General features: G+C 37.0%; 1 protein-coding gene across 5 annotated transcripts; it reads right to left on the reverse strand.

The window, feature by feature from the left end:
- Positions 1-1,238: 1,238 nt before the first annotated feature.
- On the reverse strand, positions 1,239-23,026 carry LOC120631375 (acid phosphatase type 7). Of its 5 annotated transcripts, none has more exons than XM_039900912.1 (10): positions 22,654-23,026; positions 20,167-20,361; positions 18,760-18,881; positions 17,065-17,249; positions 15,478-15,678; positions 13,320-13,438; positions 11,253-11,385; positions 4,893-4,954; positions 3,971-4,062; positions 1,239-1,551 (listed from the first exon to the last, which is right to left on the reverse strand). In XM_039900912.1, exons 1-10 carry the CDS (start codon positions 22,769-22,771, stop codon positions 1,486-1,488), a joined length of 1,293 nt encoding a protein of 430 aa, XP_039756846.1. In that variant the 5' UTR covers positions 22,772-23,026; the 3' UTR covers positions 1,239-1,485. The 5 variants fall into 5 exon arrangements, with proteins under 5 accessions (XP_039756846.1, XP_039756847.1, XP_039756845.1 ...); XM_039900913.1 differs by having other exon boundaries at positions 4,889-4,954; XM_039900911.1 differs by lacking the exons at positions 1,239-1,551; positions 3,971-4,062; positions 4,893-4,954; positions 13,320-13,438 and adding exons at positions 5,464-6,762; positions 7,835-7,926; positions 8,530-8,591; positions 14,857-14,975.
- Between the last annotated feature and the right edge of the window lie 766 nt (positions 23,027-23,792).

A 23,792-nucleotide genomic window follows, 5' to 3' on the forward strand; every position in this document is an offset into this window, starting at 1 on the left:
AAGTGTGTGACTAATTTATTCGAGGACTCATTTAGGTGGTTTTTTAGTTTGGTAAGGGATATTTTCTAATAGTTTCCATTAAAAATTGAACAGGTTTTGAATATTTAATATGGAGCCTGGGTATCTAACATTGCTATTTTTTTTTCCAAAAAAGTGGCAACGCATAAAGTCTGTATTAATCAATAGCTGGGCCTCATCAGTGTCAGGTTTCCGAGATATTCGCTATAACGCTATATTTACTGATAGTCTTCAATGAATAAACCCAAAACTATGGCTAAGCGTGCGAACTGGCTGTGAAATATTGCGTTTCGGTTAAGTGTACATCTACGAAAGTTCAACTGTCGACGTCCTAATATAGATATTTTTATGTTAGGCATTTAGGGCAAATTTAGACTTCAGTGAAAGAAAATCAATACTTTAGAGCCAGTTATTCAATAATGACCGAACCAGATTTGAAGCTTTGATTGCTTTTTGGTTGCTTATAATTCACGCTTTGGAAGATTTTTTATTAAGATTTGTTTTGTTATAAAACTAGCTGACTCACTGCTGACTAAACTGCTGCCTCTAAAATTTGTAACAAAATGTGCAAATTTGTAACGAAATGTGCAAATTTGTAACGAAACGTGCAAATTTGTAACGAAATGTGCAAATTTGTAACGAAATGTGCAAATTTTAGAGGTCTTAACCTCTCACTGGTTGAGACATTGAGGGTGGTATGTTAAGAATTTATTGTTGTTTATGAAAAAGAATTTGACTTTTTATTTTTTGTACCTCTGTTTTCCCGCAGAACTTGATGTAAATATTTATTTATTAATAAAAGTTCATCGATGGCACTTTTGATGCGTACATTACAGTAATATGTACCTAGTAGAGAGGTGATAACTACATCAGTAAGCTTACTAAAATTACGAAAGCTGGCCTAAGAAGCACACAACTAACTTAGCCGGTTGTTCTTTTGGAGAACTTGGTTGGAGAAATGTTTTACATCAAATTCACGTTCCGCTTCTAACGACACGGATGTCGTCGACATGCAAGAACTACCGTAATCCGCCTATAACACGGTACTCTAATATTAATAACGCATATATTTATAACGCGATTTAAATCCACCAACTGGTTCCATGAGTGGCAGGAGAAACAATAGTCTTTTCTCTTTTAAGGTACCACTGAATCATCGGATATCACTCAAGATTATCTACACTAATATTATAAATAGGAAAAAAATTGGTTTGTTTCAAAGTCAAAGACAAATATTTCTTTATTCATGTAAAATATGTACAGAGAAGTACTTGATGGCGTTACTAAGTTCGTCAACTTAAAAGTAAAGCAACACGGGGTTTCAAACGCGCCCGAGTATAAAACATAGTTAGCCGGTTGTGAAGATTATGTCTCAATCTCCAGACTAGAAGTTTATCCAAAACAGACTTAGATATTCATTAAACAAAAAGTTAATAAATATTTTATAAATTAGAGGAAAATTTAATCTCAATTCGTAACGTTTTTCTTCAGCCAAAATGCATCAATGACTTGCCCACCGAGATCTACCGACACCTGAAAGTAAAAATCGGTTTTAGTAGTTAATAAATATTTTGTTAACCTTCGACAATACACACTTTGTCACCTAGCCCCTAGGTAAGCGTAGCTTGTGTGATGGGAACCAAGTTGACTATATTTTTATGAATAATATACATAAACACTTAAAATATGCAGATCAGACGCAGAAACTAAAAAACATTAATGTTCATCACACAAACATTGCCCAATTGTGGGAATCGAACCCACGGCCTTGAACTCAGAAAGCAGGGTCTCTGCCCACTGCGCCAATCGACCGTCAAATATTTGCCTATAACTCCTAAACTTAGAAAATACTGAACTGATGTTATTTATTATATTTATTTATTTATTTATAATGGACAATCAACAGTGTAAATGAATGAGTCACATAGTAAATGTTCAACTATTTACAGGTTATCACAGCATGCATACAATTAATTATTAGTGTTTTATAAACCTTTAAAAGTATAAATATTTAAAGCTAAGTTACGATGAAAAATTTAACTTAATCAATTATTAGGAGACAAAACAAGAATGCATTAAATCGGATTAAAATAATTAATATTGATGTCTTAAAAATAATAAATAAAAATATAAGTACCTATATAGTTATTCTTCCACGATTATTAAGTTATATTCCTCCAAAAGTAAATAAACAGCAATGTTTTAACGTATCGTATTGTATTATGGACCTTTGGAATTAGATCAAAGCTGCAGTGTTTAATGCTAGATTGCGCTGGTACTTAGACTGATAGTTTCAGTGACGGGAGCTCCGCGGGTTCGTCGGAAAAGCAACGTGACATATACAAGACAACGCGAAAAGACAAAGAGATGCAAGTTGAAATCATGCCGTTTCTGTAATATGATAAAAAAAATGAGAAGGCTCAGAGTCGCGATGGAGCGAGCTATGCTAGGAGTATCTCTACGTGATCAAATCAGAAATTAAGAGATTCGTAGAAGAACTAGAGTTATCGACATAGCTTAGCGAGTGCAGTAGCGAGCAAAGCTGAAGTGACAAAGGGCGGGGCACATAAAAAAGGATGGACGTTGGGTTCCCAAGGTGCTGGAATGGCGACCTCGCACTGGTAAGCGCAGCGTTGGTCAACTCCCAACGACCGTCGAGCCGTTGTACGCAGCCGTTGTGGTAGAGTCACACAAACATACATACTTGACGTTTCAAAAGTGCTTATAAAGTAGGCCTACTTGAAATAAATGAATTTGAATTTAGTGGCCGTCGTTAAGACGGTGATGATAATATCGACCCATTACTGGCCCACTGCAGGACATAGTGAGAAGGTGTTAAGGCCGTAGTCCACCACGCTGGCCCAGTGCAGATTGGTGGATCCCACACACCTTTGAGAACATATTAACGATATTTTTAATTGCTTAAAAATTACTTGGAAAAGTTAGAGGTGCGTGGAATTCGAACTCGGCCTCCAAAATTCAAAATTCAAAATTCAAAATTCATTTATTTCAAGTAGGCCTAATACAAGCACTTTTGAAACGTCAAGTCTGTCCGTGTGTAGTGACTCTACCACCGGTTCGGAAGGCAGATTCTACCGAGAAGAAGCCGGCAAGAAACTCAGCAGTTGCTCTTTTCCAACATCAAAAATTTACATTTTATATTTTAACATTCATTTTTCTATCTTGTGAGAGATGAAAGCGGAGCCGGATGCTTCCAAGCAACCTTGTCATTAAGAAACTCATCAATTGTATAATAACCTCGCTGTAATAAATGTGTTTTAACACATTCTTTAAACTTATGGATTGGTAGGTCCAAAATTACCTTAGGAATCATATTATAAAAGCGTATACTCAATCCCACAAATGACTTCTGCACCTTTCGCAGACGATATGCAGATGTCACTAATTTATGACCATTTCTTGTAAGTCGACTGTTTGTATCCACTTTTTGTTTATAAAGACTAATATGTTGTCTTACAAATACTATATTGTTATAAATGTATTGTGAGGCTACCGTAAGTATACCAATTTCTTTAAATTTTTCATGGAGGGATTCACGAGATTTAAGTTTATATATTGACCGTACAGCTCTTTTCTGCAATATGAATATAGTTTCAATATCAGCAGCTTTGCCCCATAATAATATCCCGTAAGACATCACACTATGAAAGTACGCGAAGTAAACAAGTCTTGCTGTTTCTACGTCAGTAATCTGTCTAATTTTCCTGACGGCGTAGGCAGCCGAGCTTAGTTTACCTGCTAGTGTATCTATATGGGTACCCCACTGAAGCTTACAATCCAAGGTCATGCCCAAAAAAAACTGTGGAATCTTCCATTTTTAGTGATTCTCCATTTATTATTATATGTGAAAGTGAAGTGAAGTCGAGCTCCTACCCACTGCGCTATCACCGCTTCAAAAAACACAAAAAATAGATCAGTAGTGGGTATTTACTTGCTCTATGACGATGTGCGTGTGGTTGTACGCTTTGAAGCGCGTGTAGCCGTAGTCTTGCGAGCGGAACGCCGACCAGGGGGACGGAGTGTCTGCAACAAACATGGCACCTAATATAAACTAACTAGCTGGGACCCGTGTGCTTCGTCCGCGGTGTTAACACCGTAATAAACGCGGACGGTGGGACCAGTTTGTTTTCCTACAGGGCTCGCACGGGCAGGAGACAAAAATTATATCCTCAGATGTTATCCCCTGACAGTGGATATCATTAACGCGTCCACCTGCTAAAGCACGGGAACATGGAAAAGGAGAACTTTACTCCAGTTTGTTATTACACATATATGTGGATATTATTTCCACTTGTGCGCCAGTGTTCTTAGTTGATAAAGCTGTGGGAGAAGATAAATCTATATCTTTTCCGGAGATAATTGTCCCCTGCCCATGCTAGCCGTGCTGGAGACAAAAGCTATAGGTATTCCCCGATGATATGCCCGGATAATGGGACAACAGGGGAGAAGTTTACCCCCGTTTATTGTAACACATATATTATTTCCACCTGTGCGCCAGTGATAGTTTATAAAGCTGTCGGAGAAGATAATTTTTTTATCCTTTCCCCGGGGATTGTCTCCTGGCCAGAAGAGGTCAGTTGGTCAAGTTGACAGGTTAGTAGTTAGGGCGTAAAGGAAGGACAAACACACTTTTCATTTATAATATTAGTAGGGATAATGTAATTTATTGATAATTTAGTGATAGATCTCAAAAATACTGTCGTTTATCTATTGATTCTAACTCGCTTGTTCTAGTTCGGACGACTATACAGTTATTTAGAGTGCGTCTTAACAGCTTTACCGATCATGAAGAATTCTTAGGCACATTGGACAGGACATTTAAGGTAAAAATTCGGAGAAGTGATCTTACTCACGGCTAAATCGGTCTCGCCCTTCGGAGCAGCCGGCGGAGCCTGTTACGATGTGCACGGGGGCTCTGCAAATGGAAGGGTTTATATTTTCAATAAAATTTTATTGATCGATCGATCCCTGATCAATCGATCAATAAAATTTTATTTGAAAAATATTGTACAAATAGTTACATTCATAGTTTGTCGATGCCGACATCCAAATATTTCAATTATAAAAGAGGAAAACTAAGATGTATGTATATATATATTTATATTCTGTCATCGAGTAAAACCAACGTTTTCAAAGTAACAAATGCAACTTCAAAAGTAACATCAATAAGTCCAAATTATGACTTTTAAATCTTGATGAAATTAATTGAAACACGAAAAATTTGAGCGAAACCAAGGCATTCGTTTTCTGTTTATCATTTGTCTATTTTTTTGGTTCTTATTTTATTCTTGAACAATTTCAAAGTATCATTTCAGATTATTATTTAAATTTATTTTTTAATTTTATAAACAATATTTTGATATTCATTTACAAATTCACAAGTAGAAACTTAAAAATGAGAAAACTTCAATTAAAACACAGAGCTATTTAAAATCAAATTTATTAAAAAAACAATATGACGAATAAAATAAGATTTCGCTGTATTAAAAGATCTTTGGTGTTACATCGAATCAACAAAAGAAAACTTTGCTTAGACACATTTATCTAAAGCATTAAGCACACTTTAATAATTAAAACTAACAAGATAAACTTATGGTTAGTAAAAATATTTTTTTGCACACTAAGACAATTTTACGCTTTCTTGCAGTGCATTAGACGCAAACAAATTGGTCCGAGAAGAAGATAAATAGACGCGTGACAAGCAGAACGCTTAGGTCGATCGTGCCTCTCTATCGTTTGCCCCGCGCTCTCGCTTGCACGCCCGGCTCAGGCGGAACGTGACAATGAGTCATGCTTTATCGTGCGTGCAGCCGCCGTTCATCGAGTTATAAGACGTTATTACATCAACACCACGTATTCCAATGTACCCATTATTCTTAACGACATTTGTACGCGAGCTTAAACGCAATTTTTTGATTATACTTATCGTTACATTGCTTTGTCGAACTTTAAGCACGAGCACATTGGCTCTTTCAGTAAGGACCAAACGGAAATAGGCTCCAAATTATTAAGTGCAAACGACTGGCAGCAAATCTTGTGATATTATTGATAAAAGCATGCCGCAAGTGAAGTTTACAAATCTGTTAATGCAAAATAGTCGTCGTGTGCAAAAACTAATTTAATTTAAAGTAAACAAAATGGTATCACATTGGTTACAGTTCGGTTGTACACATTTATTGTAAACTCTAAAAAAAAGCAATGAAATAAGTCATAATAAGGTTAGTTATTTTATTTAGATGCATTAATACCGTACATCTAATGCGAGTGGCGCAGTGCATGAGGAAAACATTCGAGCAATATGATTGAAAAGAAAAAGTATATGTGGAAGGAATTTTTAAATCCGTAGGCTTAATATAGTGTAGTGTGTAGCAGGGTTGACGTTTCCCAAGGACTGCCTCGCTTTTTCCCAAGCCTGATTGGCTGGAGGTCGAGTGTACAAAATAAGCCAAAACCAATACAACGAGTCAAAAAGAGATGTGCTGATCACAAAAAAGTAGGCTAAAGAACAACAAAAAGAGAGCTTAATATAAATTTATGGACAACCAAAATTGACACCATTTAAAAGATTGTTAGTTTACTGCTACCCAGTCCCCCATCCTTATTAAAAAGGGGGGTTCAGTGCTATGAGCACTCCGTACAGTTGAATTAGATTTCGTAAGGTGCATGCTTGTCTTTCACGATCCACAGCGAGTCTATCACTTGTCCCTTCAGATCCACGTCCACCTGAAACGAGTACGCATTGTATACGTTAGAGGAGAAACAATTTTATTTAAACGTATAGACAAGCGTAAAAAACTCCAAATAAAAGGAGACCTTTGCCCAGGTATGGCTGGCATATATTTTGATCACAAGGTTCTAAACTACAACCTAGGGGTTTACTATCATGGCATTCTAAGTATCCGACATAGGAGATTGTTTTTGTAAAGCGTGTGAAGCATAAGTTCTCAGTAATAATAGTACTAACTTGTAAAAACAATAAACGCCTTCGACCATTTAATATTTTTATTCTTGAATCAATAATGTCAGTAAGAATGTAACGTGGGGTAGGGTAGGTAGGATCTACTATAAAATCTATGTAAACTTGTCTTGTCACGCTGTGTGATTTCTAGCTGATACCCGCGACTTCGTTCGCTTTATTATGTTAAAATATGCAACTAAAATCTAGTAACTTTAATGGGAAACGTGGACCCGTGTATGCCCGATAAACTGAATACAACTACCTTTTCGAGGGTAAAGGCGTGATGTTATGTTATGTGATTGCGTAAACAAAGCATATTTATGGACCCCATATCGGAATAAATCTCAAGTTGTGTGCGTAGGTAATTAAAAAATCACATGCTTCAACGGCTAAGGAAAACATCGTGAGGAAACCTGCATGCCTCGGAGTTCTACATAATGTTCGCCAAGGTGGGTGGAGTCCATCAATCCGCACTGGGCCAACGTGGTGGACTACGGCCTTAGCCCCTTCTCTTTGTGGGAGGAGACCCGTGCAGTGGGCCGGTTGAAGTGATGATCATGAAAATAGTCTCCTCCGTTTTGAAGGTTGTTCGTTATAAAGAACATAAATATTAATTGACTTATGCGCGCGAGCTGTATATACATGATGCCCCATCTTTTCATAGCAGGGATTGCCCGACGACCTTTTTGATCTCCCTGCTCGGACCGTCACATGGTTGGAGAATCTGGACATTGACTTGGAACTTATTAATTTTTAGATAATATCATTAATTTAAACCGCTTTTTTGTAGAAAATGCCATACGACTAAATAAATAAGTGTAGCGTGTCGGCTCTGACCTGCTCGAGGTACAGGTGCGTGCGGTTGTGCGCCGCCAGACGCGTGTAGCCGTAGTCGCTGGAGCGGAAGGCGGACCACGCCGGCGGGTGCGCTGGGGAACAACTACTGCATCAAACAAACCCAACTCACGACCTGCCTTTGGCGCAGACAACCGGAACTGGCTACGTTCCTGCACCGACGGATAACTACAGATTCCGTACAGTCACACGAAAAAATATGATAACTCTTTTAAGGTTAGTTGGAATCTGGAATTCCGGCTGACTAACGTCAGGCAAAATGTTTGTCCTTTTTCAAAAGCCATTAGTAAGACCACTATTTATCTATGTTACATTGTAGTATGTAGTTTAATATTGAAATATGTTTAATCACAATATGAACTATAAAGTATATATTTATGTGTGTTGTATTAATGATTAACTCCATGTGGTATATTTCAAAATATTTCTAGGGTTTAAAATGAATCTGTTTCTTAATAATTCCCGTCTCCACAGATGTTCTGGGAGAGATCGCTTTAGCAATAAGACTTGTTGTTTCTTTTTTTGTATCATGTCTATTTATTAAGTGTGAAATAAAGAATTCAAACAAACAAACAAAACTTACCCTTCGAACGATCATAACGATTCATCTAACATCTATTGACCGTAAATACACTAACTATTTGAAGAGAGCTAGGTAACTTAAAATGTTGACTCACGTATGAATTTGTTGGTGTCCTCTTGACAGCCGGCAGAGCCGGTCACGATGTGGACCGGAGCCCTGAAAAAATACATTCTATATAATGATGATGCCGCGGGAGTGCGGACGACACCGTGCATCGTAAGCATGCAATTCCAATATCAACAAAAACAATAACTATAAACAAGGCTACATATATATCTCTCTATTTATAATGATAATAAAGAAATGTATATAAACTGCACCGGAATTGTTTATGAATCCTACTAAATAATTGGACGGTGTCCATCATGAAATGCTATTGAAATAACATAACACACTATTTAAATGAAAGAATGAGTGAAGGTTCACTTGTGGCGTGCCACCGACAAGTGTGTTTTGGCTGCTTCTGTACCTCATACACTTTAATGACATCCTCAAGGAACAATTCATCTTATGATGCTATTAGCAGATGATCGTACGTTGATTTACATAAGTATATATTATATATGACGGCGCTAATACAAAAATGACGTCAGCAATACGTCATTTTCCCCGTCATTATAGAAACTTTCCATATTGACAGTAATTAAAACTTGTTTCTCCAAATAATTACTTTATTGCACTTCAAATCGTTAAAAACAAAATATTACAACAATATGGAGCTCTGCTCTGTTTGGCAACACGTGCCAGAATGACCCGAGAGACAATCAACACTAGGTATTTATAAAGATGTGGTAGGATGATAAGTAATCTATTGTATACATCAAATTCAAAATTCTTTGTTCATGTAGGCCTATCACAGGCACTTATGAAGCGTTCATACATATATGTTTATATAAGGGGATGGTGATAACTTCGTTCGCCAACTTAAACCTAAAGCTAAGAAATCAATTAATTAATGATCTTCAATTATGAGCTAAACAATTACAATGTTACTTTAATCAATTTAGTTTTTAGGATAATTCATTTAGCAACTTCATATGTCTTTGCGCCGATATATATTATAGAACAAAATACTAGAATAAATAACAGTATGTCAAATATAATAAAATGGTACATGAAAATACTCTAAATTCAAACTTATAAAAAAACAATTTTAAAGGTTATTTTTTGAATTGCGAGAGCTCCATTTTGATTTTATATTTAATTTATTTGCCTGAATCTTTAAAAAAAGAGTAGTATATCATATGCATTGACGTAATAGCGTGCGAGTGCAAAGGATGGGTAGTATTTTTGTCGTTTTCACTCAATCAAGTTAAGTGCAAATGATAAAGCGAATAAGACAAAGCTACAAAACTAAATACCATGCAATATGGAAATGCTTGGCTCATCAAATTTATAATGTGTAAACAAATAAATAGTGAAGTACAGGTTAAATGAATTACCTTCTTCATCTCTATTGAGAAATACCACTCACTTCACAGTTAAATTGTACTTAAGTAACGTGTATTGTCTAAAGGTTAAAAAATTAACAAATCCAAAACCGTAGTTTATTTTTAATGGATAGATTGTCCAAAACAAATACAAAAATGTTATTATTACGTTGATGGAAATTTTATGCCGGTCAGATTTGCTTTGTATTATTATGTCAAGAAAACTACTGGACACAAGCTTCACAAGCCTGCAAATACTACAAAATTAATAAATCAAGTAATCTTATACTAGCCGCTGCAGTAATGTACCATTTCTTTGTGAGCTGAAGCGGTCCGATATGAAAGACGTCCAGCTCCAAAATGTCTCCAACTAACTCATAAGAAAGCAGTGGCGTGCACAGGAATTCGGACCAGGGTAAGCATAAAGAAGTAAAATGGTACAAAATGGCAAAACCTTCTTCCGTTGCCAGTTTTAAGAAAATTTTAGGGTATGCAGTGCTATTGTGCATGTATGAAGTGCACGCCACTGTTAGCAAGCTCAGTGCACGAGTCTCGCCTCATCCTACAATACGGCAATGCGATTCCATAGCACAGCCATCCAACACATAAAAACATTCCCGTCGGACCACACTGAATATGTATGAGAGCAAGGCTATATCAGGCCTCAATTTTATTGTATCATGACTTGGATATATTGTAAAATAAACGAATACAGAATATCTTAATACAAAGTGTAATAGAATTAGGAAATAATGTTGAAGGATGCACAAGTATATTTTATAACGAATCACTAACGAATTCAAAAAATTCTAACTTATGACAACCCTATTGAAGATAAAAGACCGACACGCGCATAGTACCTACGCTACACGACTCGTATCTAATAGTGAAAGCAGTCACATGATTTTAATTTTGCATGTGATGTAAGAGTGGTATCTGATTTCGTTCAGAAAAAACTATGGCAGAGGTTTACTCAAAAACTATTAGGTATTCGGTTTCAGACGTTTTAAACATACTGCTTTTTATAAAGTCAACGGATAAACTCCATTTTTTATCCACCATATCTATATCTAAATTCGTAGGGATTTAATATAATGGCATTATTTTTTTACTTTAATCCGCACAAAAGCATTATATAGAAGAGTTATAGCTGAAACTGAATTAAAGTGTTGCGCTTTCCGAATTACAAAACCCAGTCAACCTAAACTCTTGACATATTTGTACGTAAACCCTTTTTTGTTGTGACCTGCGCAATGCTCGACTCCCCAAGCCGATAGATTGCTATGAATGGAGTTGGAGTTGTTATCTCAGGCTGCATCATCGCTTACCACCAGGTGAGATTGCAGTCGGGACATAGCTGGTAGTGGCTTAATGATAGAGGACGTACCCCGGGTTGCGGTAGGGCTCCTCAGTCCCGTTGTACACGCGGCCGTCGTACAGCGGCCACGTCCGCTCGTAGCTGTGCTCGTGCGCCCAAACCACCAGGTCTACGCCGAACTCTCGCAGCAGGGGCTCCAGGCCTGCGCGTGACGACAATCCATGAATGAGTGAATGAATGAATGAGTAAATGAGGAATGAATTAGCAAATGAGGATTGAATGAACGACAGAGGGACCGAATGAATGACTGAGTGAATGAATACACTTTTTATATCTTTTAATTGAGTGTTTTCACCTACACTTTATGAAAGAGAAAATATAAATTTTATATATAATTTCGGAACCGACAGGATTTGAATCTGCGACACTGCCAATCGCGGCCCGAGCGCTATTACACTAAGCTACGACTCTCACATCGCCGATACGCCGAAATTAGATCAAGCCTTTTTATATGAGTCTTATAGCGAATGTTTAAAAATTTATAGCTTACACCACAGAAGAAATTAACAAAAATACAATAGAGCGTTAAGGTAGATTTAGCGGCCCTATCGCTTTATAGGGATCTTCAGGCAACCAAAAGTATATTTGACAACATAATGGCATTACGATATATTTGACAGCGCTTGGAGATTATGTTTGAGGAACTGTGTAGTGTTGCGTATTTATCATGAATTGATTGCCTCTAGAAGTAGTAGAACTTTATTGTGGCAAAGCTCGCCCGGGGAAGCAATACCGCCATGCTCATTTCTGCCCCAAGGTGATGTTGATCTCTTTATGGCGATATCAGGTTTGCCAACCGCTTGGTCCGTCACCATGTCCGGTACCGGGTGCACTACAAAAGTATTAGGCCCGATATTGGATAGAAGCAGCATATTATGAAAATTTAATATTTTTTTACAATTTCACTTTACAATAAATAATTGTTAAGTCACGCAGTTGACTCAACAATTATAAATACATTGTAGAGGCAACATCTCTAAAGGATGCTCCGGTTTCGGAGCGAAACGTACATGGTCGAAAATTTCTTTTTATTGTGAAAAAGATTGACGAAATTATGAATTGCACCATACACATTCTCCTGCTTTTCACGAAATATAGCTTAATTCTCATAATATATTAGAGCCGACTAACTTCCTACTAATATTATAATGCGAAAGTTAGTATGGATGGATGTTTGTTACACTTCTACGCAAAAATTACTGAACCATTTTGACTAAATTTTGGAAGGGAGCTAGATTATACCCTGGATTAACACATAGGCAACAACATGTAGTTATCATTTAGTTTATAGTACCTTTATTTGACCTATTCCACAATCAAATCATCGTACTCACATCCTGGAGTGGCTGAAAGAGATCTCTTATAGCGATAAGCTTTCCTTTGTACATTTCATATATCCTATATTTATATACATGAAGTGTACACACACCACTATCGGAATTTATGGTACATCAATAATAAAAAAATAAAAAAACAAATCGTCTGTGTACTTACACGCGTTACGTACACGCGTTAGAAGTTATACTTCTTTGGCGTCACAAGATAAAAATATTTTTCAATTTTTTTTTTTACGCCTTATTCGACGTTTGTGGAGAAACCGACACTAACAATAGAACAAAAATATTTAATACATTGAAAGTTTTATTACAACGCATCATCTAGTTATCTCATTATCGGACCACCTAGTTTCACTAAACATTAAAATTTGCGATTTTTGTACAATTAAATCACCGGAATGAGCCCGCAGACTTTAACAATGGAAAGTGTACACTGACAAACCTTTTTTTGATAAACTTAAATGTCGACTAACTTCAGGGTGTCGGTTTTTTGAGACGGTGTGCGTTCGCATCGTAAAAAGTGATCTGGCGGACGATGTTCCCTTCTCACTCGGTTGCGCAACTACCTTTATCCTGTTGAAATAATAGAACCATGTGCGCGCGCATTTCGTTTCATCGTATAATTTCACTCCCATGATATTTTCCGTCTCTACAGAAGTATAACTTCAAAAATAGGCTGCGGATGCCGCGGGATTCATGAACGACTAGTATGAAGTAACATGGTTAATGTGAGACTTACTATACATCCCCAGGAAAGGTAAGCCCTTCCTCGTGTACTCGACACTGCAGTCGATATCGTCCGAGTTGCTGCAGTACATGGGCCGGTGCCCGTACAACACGATCCAGGGCCGCTTCTTCCTGCAACAACCGGGGGCCTTGCTCATCACCACAATCAAAACGCGGACACGCGGGAAACCCGGGGAACTTGCATTAGTTCACATTTATTTATTTCAAGAATCCTTGCTCATCACCAAGAAAGACATTCAACAAGAACTTTTAAAGACAAAGTCTAATATTTCCTCATTCACATAGACCCATAAATGGCGCTTTGGATGTGTACGTTAATAAATAGAATAGCCGATGGTATTTTAATGATGGCGATTACTACATTCGTAAACTTATAACTGATCTCTGTTTGTAGAGACTCAATCATTGGCGCCGAAGGCAGATTCTATCGAGAAGAAGCCGGCAAGAAAATCAGCAATTATAAATAAATAAATATACTACTACAAAACACAAATCGCCATCTAGCCCTAAAAGTAAGCGTAGCTTGTATTTGGGTACTAAGATGACTGATGAATATTTTTATGAATAATATCCATAAATACTTAGAATATACATATAAACACCTAGACACTGAAAAACATTTATGCTCATGACACAAACATTTTCCAGTAGCGGGAATCAAACCCACGGCCTTGGGCTCAGAAAGCAGGGTCGCTGCAAACTGCGCCAAACGGCGGTCGCTTGAAGACCAAAATTTTATAATGTAACAATCATTGCACACAAGATAGTTGTGTGAGGTGAAGTGTTGATCAAAACGTACGCATTCCCGTGAATTGGTTTCAAGTCAGTCAATTCATGATATCATCCCATTCCCTGCCCACTACAGGGCACGAGTCTCCTTCCACAATGGGAAAGGGTTAAGGCCATAGTCCACGTGAGAACATTGTGCAGAACCCTTAGGCATGCAGGTTTCCTCACGATGTTTTCTTGAAGCAAGTGAAATTAAATTACTTATTCGGGGTTTGGGGGGATTCGAACTCGGCCCCTCAAAAGCGAATTCGGTACCCAATGCGCTATCACCAGTCAATTAGTTTGCAATGTTATTTAGATAAGATATATTATATATAATAGTTAGTTTTATTAACCACTATAGTTTTATTTAACCACTTTAAGAATCATAAGCTTTTCATATGTGGTGGTGAGGGTAGTTGTCAAAGACTGATAAATTTTGTGTGGACTACCAAGAAAAGGGCGTGTTTCTCTATTATAAATGCAATGGAAAAATTTCTATGTACGCATCAAAAGTGTCGTCGGCCTACAGGAGTAAAGAAAGGATGACTTTGTATTTAAAAGCTTCTTGTCTTCAGGTCCTTTTTTTGCTGACCGCTCTTAAGGCATTAATTTTATAACTAAAACACCTAATAACGGAACTATAAAATCTACTACACAGACATCAAGTTTCGTATGACAAGATATTCAAAGCGTCAAGTCCACGTCAAGAATGTCGGAGTGAATAAGGCCCCCAGTACACAAGAGCCGTCTCCACTCACCAAATCCAAGTAGCGGGAGGCCAACGCGGTTGGGCAGCCGGTTAATAAAACAGTCGGGACGCTGGTCGCTGCAGTACATTGGCCTGTGCCCGTACACCACAAGCCAGGGCCTGGCCGCCCTGGAGTCAAAGAGCCCGGCTTTAGGCTGATGGGCACTAAGAGCACCGTTTAAGGCCATGTCCTAAATTCTGGACATCTAATTTACAAATATCATGTGTTACGGAAGTAGTATGTAGCATTTTCACTTTAGATGATTTGTAGAGATTGCAGTTTGCCATACTCCACAACTCAACAATTTGTGATTCACAAATACCCGTTAAGTTATGGGGCTAGTTAAAACTTTCGTTAGCCGATATTAAATACAAGACTTGAAAGTTTGGAATAGCGTTGCTAGGTCTTTCTATCATCAAATAGCACAGAGCACACAAATAACTAGTTAGAGGTTCGTGCCGTATATCGAACTGTTTCTCTGAACGGGAGCCCGAGGAAGAGATGGGGGCTACAAAGTGAGAGGAGGGGAGAAGGGACTAGAAAAATGGGGTAGGGGGAGGGTATAGAGACAGCTAGAGTCAAAGTGCTGGCATGTTTTTTATTTAAAGGAATGATGGGGATAAGCCATACCTGTTCTCGGGGGTGTTGGCCGCGGCCAGGTCCCGGCGCAGCCACTCGTACTGGTTGACGAGCATCTTGAGCCCGTACTGGAGGAAGTAGTACACCTCGGTGGACAGCGACACGAAGTGCACGGGGCCCAGGTCGAACGAGTAGAACAGGCTGCCGTGCGAGCCCGGCATGGAGAACCGGTTGCGGTAGTTGCTGAAGTTGCTGAGGTTGGACAGCGCGTTTTACAAGCGAAACTTCGTACAAAGACTATTTGGACGAGACGTCAATTCCAAGGTCAAGTTGAGGCACATTTGATTGAGAATGAATGAAACTATAACTTGTATATGTAAGTTTAAAGCGAGAATGAGTACATTGTATACAACGTGTTACTGAATTACGAAATATTATTGAAGGATTCATACGTATATTTCATAAGAAATCACCCTGTAAGAATATTAAATCAATAGAAGCTATTTATCCTTACAAACGAATTTAAAACAATGACAATGACATAAACTAATGACAACTCTATTGAAAATAAAAGACCGACAGACGCATTGTGTCTACGCTAAGCTCCTGTCACTTTATTAGGTAAGCGACCTAATAAAGTGACAGGAGTTACATGATTTTAATTTTGCATGTGATTTATATAGGTTTTCGGTTTCACAGATAAGTCTCAGAGACAGTACATAATGTACCTCTAAAACCTGTGAAGTATTAATAAATAAATAAATATACGTTGTATTTATTTAGTAGGCCACTAAAACAACTCACAATTGTAACTTAGACTTAATTCTTATAAAACATTAAATTTAAATTCCAGTTCTAAGTCTATATAGCTGCACAGCGTGAACAAGTTTTTTTTATATAAGTGCGTGACTAGTTATGCTAAACGAAGTAAAGTTTAAGTTCATAATTTTAATAACATTCTTAAAGAAAACCGGTTAACTAAAATCAAAAACATCGATTGAAGTTGCAAACTCATTGATTAAGCGACACATTCGAAATGTATATTATTCTTTCATCGTATCGAAGACCGCAATCGAAGAGTCGTTTTCGAATTTCAAACTCTCAAATATATCTCTCAATTATTTTCAAACTTTCAAAATAAATTGGATCCAACGCCAATAGTTTTAGAGACGCAAATTCTGGAATCATGATTTTTTTCTACAAACATTCCATCAAAAGCCTAAGCTTAAGAATTGCAGGCAAACTTGAGGTTTAAGTGAATGCAAATAAGATCCATTTTACTCCGATGTTCAAGTATTCATTATCATCATAATCAACCCATTACTGACTCACTACAGGGCACGGGTCGCGTTTCAGAATGAGTAGGGTTTAGCCCGTAGTCTACCAAGCTGTCCAAGTGCGGATACACTTCTAACACCGTTGAGAGCATTATGGAGAACTCTCAGGCATGCAGGTTTCCTCACGTTGTTTTCCTTCACCGTTTAAAGCAAGTGATAAGAACCTTAAAGTCAGTGGTGCGTGCCGAGGCTCGAACTCGGTCTCCACGAAAGAGCCCTACCCACTAGGCTATCAGCACTTCAAGTTTTGCCCCACTCGAAAACGACTGATCGATTGCTGCAAATCTTGTAGTGTACGTACTACTTGGACTCGTGGTTGCCCGGGCAGGTCATGTAGGGCAGGCCGGCGGCCAGCGGCTGTATCTGGCGCATGAACTCGTCGCCCACGCGCGCGTCGTCGGTGTCCATGTCGTACGCGAAGTCGCCCACGTGCAGGACCACGTCGAAGTGGCCGCGCTGCGCTTCGTCTTGCAGGTACGACAGCGACTGCGGGGACGGAGTGCGCTACTACAGCGGCCGGCAAAGGGACATCGATGGACGGAAGTGTAGGTCCATCGATGCCCAGTTGTGGTCAAGGCTTGCGAAGCACTTATGTCAAACAAATATTTCCTTGAACTAATTTTGTCGAATCAATTTTTAAAAATCAAAGTCGAACAACGAACAATAATAATTTTTCCGCGTTAAAGTGTTCATTTGTTTTTTTTTCCATAAAAAGCTTTCTACTTGCAAGCTAGTTCGTAATTTAAAAAAATACCTTTGATAAATTAAAGAGTTTACTAAGTAAGATATGGATTTTCATACAATCTTTGCCGGTCACTGCTCGCTTGTATGCCAAATACAGTATACAGTATAGCGATTTTGATTAATGTCGAAGAAAGTTGTCAAAATAATGCTCATATTTCCAAGCGTGTTTGACAAAATTTTTTTGTTAGGAAAACATACATATGGAATGAAATTAGTAAACAGTATAGCCATGATAATTAATAATAATTTAAAAAAAAAGTGTCCTATATTGCTAGGAGGTATCTACTACATATTTTCATAATAAAAATCTTATTATTATAATTCAGCACATCTCTTGTAGCCCTAGAAAGACAAATTGGGCAACTTTAAGATCTCCCTGGGCTATGTTTTTTAACAAATAAATAATCTCTGGCCATAGGACTTACTCATATTATAACATTAAGGATTACTTGAACGATAAAAAAGCATGGGTGTGAATTGCTCTAGCTTCATAGCTTAATATAAATAACTGTGAGATGGCGATAACATGGCGATTTTAGGTTTAAGTTGGCGTACGAAGTTATCATCATCCCCTTACAATTATATAAACATATATGTATGAACGCTTCATAAGTGCCTGTGATAGGCCTACATGAATAAAGAAATTTTGAATTTGAATTTGACTCATATATAATATCACTAGTGCAAATATATATAGTAACCCATCCAAATCCATCCAGGTTTGTTAATTGATTTTTTATCTCCAGTATTTAACGTTTTCGAACATCTACATACTAGTAAATTCCAAATTTAAAATACCCACGTCTTTTAATATCGTTTACTCGTTTATTATCGTTTACTCTACTAGACAAGTCCTCTCATTTGATACCCATATTGATTTTTTTTTTATTTCGCTACAAGTTAGCACCAAACTGCAATCTCACCTGGTGGGAATTGATGATGCAGTCTAAGATGGTAGAGGGCTAACCTGTTAGGGAGTATGGTAGTCATAACCATAATTGGTTTCCACGTGAAATCGCTTAGCGGGACGGCTTTGTCGGTAGGGTGGTAACTAGAAACCTCCAAAGCCTCCCACCAGGCCAGACCAGAGAAAATTCAGAAATTATAAATTCCCAAATTGCGTCTTCCGGGAACCGAACCCGGGACCTCCTACTTAAATTCATAGCGCTAAGAATTTAAGTAGGTGGATGTTGCGTCACGGAAATTACCAATTCTTCTTTTCTAAACTATACTGTCAAAGATATATTCTTACGTGCGCATTTTTGTTGCCCATATCTCCGTATATGGCGGCGCGTACTATCCAGTTCTCGCCATTCGGAGGAGTCTTGAACGAAAACTTTTCTGACCATCCATACGTCGACCCGACGTGGTATACTAAAAATTCAATGAAGAATATCTTTTGAGATTCTATGTACTGAGGAACAATACAAGATATTTTGTTACCGAAACTCTTAAGAGTTTTTTATATAACAAAATAACTGGGAATACCCACTGTATGTGTTGTTCTGGTATTTATTTACCAGAAATAAAATGAAATTAAATAGCCTTAATTGCAGAAAATAGATCATAAAATGCCTCTTGCTTTCTGTGTGCCTTTTTGCAAAGGCCTCCGCTAGTCCATCGAGTTCCCAATGTTTGGCTGCCTTCGTCTTTTTCGAATATTTTAATACTTTATTTATTAATGATTATAAAGTTCTACGTAACGTACGTACGTTTAATGTATGTATATACATAGCTGCAATAGCTGCAATATATACCAATTACTGTAATCACACCTCATAGTAAGTGATGATGCAGCCTAAGGTGAACATTTGTCTTAAAGATACTTATTTAATCATTATTTGGTACTCATATTGTAGGTAGTGAAGAAAATGGAAGCTGGAAGAGCATTCCAGACCTTTGTGGTGCTCATAACAATAATAAAACTCTTCCATTACACTAAATAATAAAAAGAAAATACAGGTAACAAAATGAATTAATATAGGGCGTAAGGGGGCCTTATCACTGGTAGTGATCTCTTCCAGGCAACCACTAGAGGTGGTTGTTGCTCAGATAACAAAAAATTTCTTTATTAAATTATTATACATTTTAAAACATACAAAAAAATTACAAACACTTAAGTTATATAAATTATGTATGTAATAATTTATATAACAATAAACATTTTAATCATAAATCAGAACCGAATCAGAAACGAGGATGCAGAACAAAGGAGGAGTTGGCAGACCTGTTTAAATTACATATTATAAGAGAAACACGCATATACAAAGTGTAAAAGAACAACGAAATAATATATAAAGATGCATATTTTTAGGGAATCACCCTGTAAAAATATTAAATCAGAAGCATATTTATTTTTCCATATAAACGAATTCAAGACATTAAATAAACACTTATTACTTATGACAACTCTATTGAAGACAAGGACCGTCACACGCATAGTACTTAAGTGAAAGGAGTCACATGATTTTAATTTTGCATGTGATGTTAGGGCTGTATCTGATTTCTTTCAGTAAAAACTATGGCAGTGGTTTCAAAAAACTATTAGGTTTTCGGTTTCAGAGTCCGAGAGTCGGTACTTAATGTACCTCTTAAGCCTGTGAAGTAACATTTCGGTTTTCATTTACACAATATTGTATAGATATTTAACTGCACCTACCATATTTAGTGTTGAACTTCAAGTCGGGCAGCAGTGTGCGATGTATCCACATCGTCCTCCTCAGCTTGCCTCCATCCGTGAACAGCGTACTGCCCCCCACTGCCTCCTCATCCATATCCAACTCCCCGTACTGAACGCGCGACTCTTGCGTGTCGTTGTATGTGGTCCATGTCACTACCATGTCATTACTTTGGGCTGGAAAGTGACAGATTTCATTTCTTTTTTTTTCCACTACATATCATATATGATATCACTAGTGGAAAAAAAAAGAAAAGAAATGAAAGTAACCCATCCAAATCCATCCAGGTTTCTTAATTGATTTTATATCTCCAGTATTTAACGTTTTTAAACAGCTACATTACAAACTAGTAAAATTAAAATTTTAAACTCCCACGTCTTTTAATATAGTGTACCTACATTACTCTACTAGACAAGCCCTCTCATTTGATACCCATATTGAGGTTTTTATTTATTTTTTTATTCCGCTACAAGTTAACCTCAAACTGCAATCTTATCTGCTGGTAAGTGATGATGCAGCCTAAGATGGTAACAGGCTAACCGGTTGCATGACTGTTATATAAAATTCATACCACTAATCTGTAGCCTTAGTACAAGATTTGCTTGGTTGCAATCGAGTAGTCGTTTTCAAGTATGTATACTTGATAGAAGAGCAACCAAGTCAGTCAATAAATTATTAAGAAGATTTAGGTGCCAAAATTTCGATTTCACCTTCAATAGCAAGTTAACATCAGGTCAGCCATTGTGGAACATGGTAACAGACAAATGTGCACTATATGCTGAACCCCAGATACATTTACATACCAATGTTTCACAATAGGAAATAGGTTGTTGGCATATAACTTTAGATATTAAATTTGTTATCTTAAAAAAAGCTGGGGATTTTTAACAATATTTATAATATATATCTTTTCATAAGTCATAACATTGAGGGTATTAATCTTTAACATGGTTACATCAACATCTAAATATAATTTAACTGCTGATAAGTAAACAACATATTAGTACATAGTTATGCTCATTGATTTACACAAAATCTGTTTGTCTGCGATACATAACCATAAATGGTCTAAACTTATTGTTTTAATTTGCCTCTTGTAAAATATTGAAGAAATACTGTTTCATTGTGTAATTTCAGGCAAGTTATTAATAGAAAATAAAATGGGAATGTTAGGAGAAAAAATTTACTGACCCAATGACAGTAGTTTATACTAAAACTAACTTACCCAATGCCTTTTCAAGCCTTCTTAAAACCTACATGAGCACTGTTCCTATTTCTGCATTAAAATTTACCATACTTACATCAGTAACCTTAGAAAAAGATTTGCTTGCCCTTAATTGAGGAGTCATTTTAGAGTATGGAAATACTTGAAAATGTAAATGGATTTATTTGCATTGCATTAAAGCTCAAATTGGCCTACAATTCATTAACCTGAGATTCATTACAATGAGACAGACATTCAGCCATTTTACTTTGAAGATACAGAATTCAAAAAGCAAAAACAACTCTGCAATTCTGAGAAAAATTCAAATTAAAGAATGTTTTATTCATGTAGACCTTATAACAGGACCTGATGAAACGTTCATACATATTATAACTTTAATGTTTGGTGATGGTGAATTTGTTAACTTAAAACTAAAGCTAGGAGGGTTCCATATGCACACTGGTTTTAAGAAGGGCTTGCAACAAAGTTACCCTAGTTTTCTTCTTTATTGTTATAGCCATCTCACAGACAAATTAATATTTAGCTATGAAGTTAGAGCAATTCATACCCAAGGTTTATTGTCATTCATGTAACCCTTAATAAATAAATCTTGTACTAAGGCTACAGGTACAATTACAAGGACACAAAAATAAATTAATGTTACTGGTTAGGTAACACATGTAAAATGACCTTCAAAGTAGTTGTTTACTAAGAGAAATCTATGATTTTGGGTATGCTGCTTCTTTACTATGTCCCTTAAAGTGCAACCTTATTTATGTTTTCAAAAGCTCAAGTTACTCTAGTTCTCAACTGCAATTTAGTTTTCTGGAGCACATACACAACACATAGTCTTAAGATTAAAATACCAAATGCAATACTATACTAAACTGCTTAATCTTCTTCCTTGTTATTGTGCTACCATTAAAAAGATTGTCCATTCAGTTTGCAGCAGTGCAGCAACCTTGAGACTGTACAGCTTCATACAATCAATCAAAATAGTCAAGCTCTTTGCAAGGAAATCATAAAAAATGCTATGTGGTGACAGTAGATCAGAATTCAGTTGTGACCACCCCTCCTCTTCCCGCCGTTGTCCTACTGGGCAACTTAGTCTTAACAGAGAACGGGCAGCAGCATCATTATGCTACTACTACTATCAACTGAGATCACAAACCCGTCTGCCAGACTAAGGTAAAGTATCCCGTCCGGACAGGCCTTTAGTCCAGCCGTGGTCTGTTGATGAAGATGAAAAAAAAATACAACTTACTTCCGAAGGATAAATGCACCTGTTCCGGTTGGCAGTAAGCGCAGTCATACCCTGGGTCGACGCGAGGTATATCCGCGCTTATAACTTTTATAAACAAAACAAATAACAGTAACTTCATACTGACTACACCTCAGCTACGGAACAAAGAAATAATAGCGTGTTTTTTTGGGTAAAATAAACACTGTTATCTAGCCTCGACTTGCTCGCTGTTTAACTCTCGCTCGCTGTGAAACAAAATTATAACTCTTACATTATTTCAATGAATTCTCATAAAATCAATTGAATAATCCAGTAATTAATTAATTTAATTTAATATGATAGGAGTGTCAAGACACCACGGAATAAAAATTGTTTGTAAATAGCATTTGAAGGATGTTAACGTTAAGTGTGACATTGACAAAGGTCGACATTGTGTCACTTATTATATTTTTTTTTTAATTTATTTTACGGCCATGGATTCAAGTCCTTTAAGGCCTTTCAAAAAATATTACATCTTAGCTTAAACTTATTATATTGTTTTCCTAAGCTACACAGATTAAACAATAAAAGATAACCACAGAGTATTGACTAACATTTGAGTTATATCTGTTCTGTTCGCAAACAATCGCTAGCGCATTCCTTTGTAAAAAAAATTTTTTCGCAAGCTCAACTTAAGGATTTTTTTCCTACTCCTCACTGTACTCTATTTATTGTCATGGTATCAAGTTTATGAGATAATCTGGGATTTTCCAATTTAATGATCCTTAAATATGAAATTGGAATTTTATTAGGCAGGAACATAAACATTTTTTGCTGAACACAATACATGAGGTACCTACCTTTGAGATTAACTTTCCCAATTTGTGTATAAATCCAAAAATAAGTGGGTTCAAATAGTTTTATCACTAACACTGCAGCCTGCAGCTAGTTCGGACTTGGTTCGCATTGGATCCACAATAGCCTTAAATTCTTTATTATCAACCTCTACGGGGCTCGTCGTGCAGGGCGAAATTTCCAGAACGAAAACGTTGAAACCAAAAACGCAGTCTTTCTTTTTCCCACGCCGCTGCCATACACAAAATTAATCCTTCCAAGTTCGGTTGTAGAACAAAGGCAGAGGGGAGAGAAGGCGAAAGTCTTTTCTGCATGGAATGTCTATC

Source organism: Pararge aegeria, chromosome 18 (genome assembly GCF_905163445.1).
Source record: "Pararge aegeria chromosome 18, ilParAegt1.1, whole genome shotgun sequence".
NCBI classification, from domain to species: Eukaryota; Metazoa; Arthropoda; class Insecta; order Lepidoptera; family Nymphalidae; genus Pararge; species Pararge aegeria.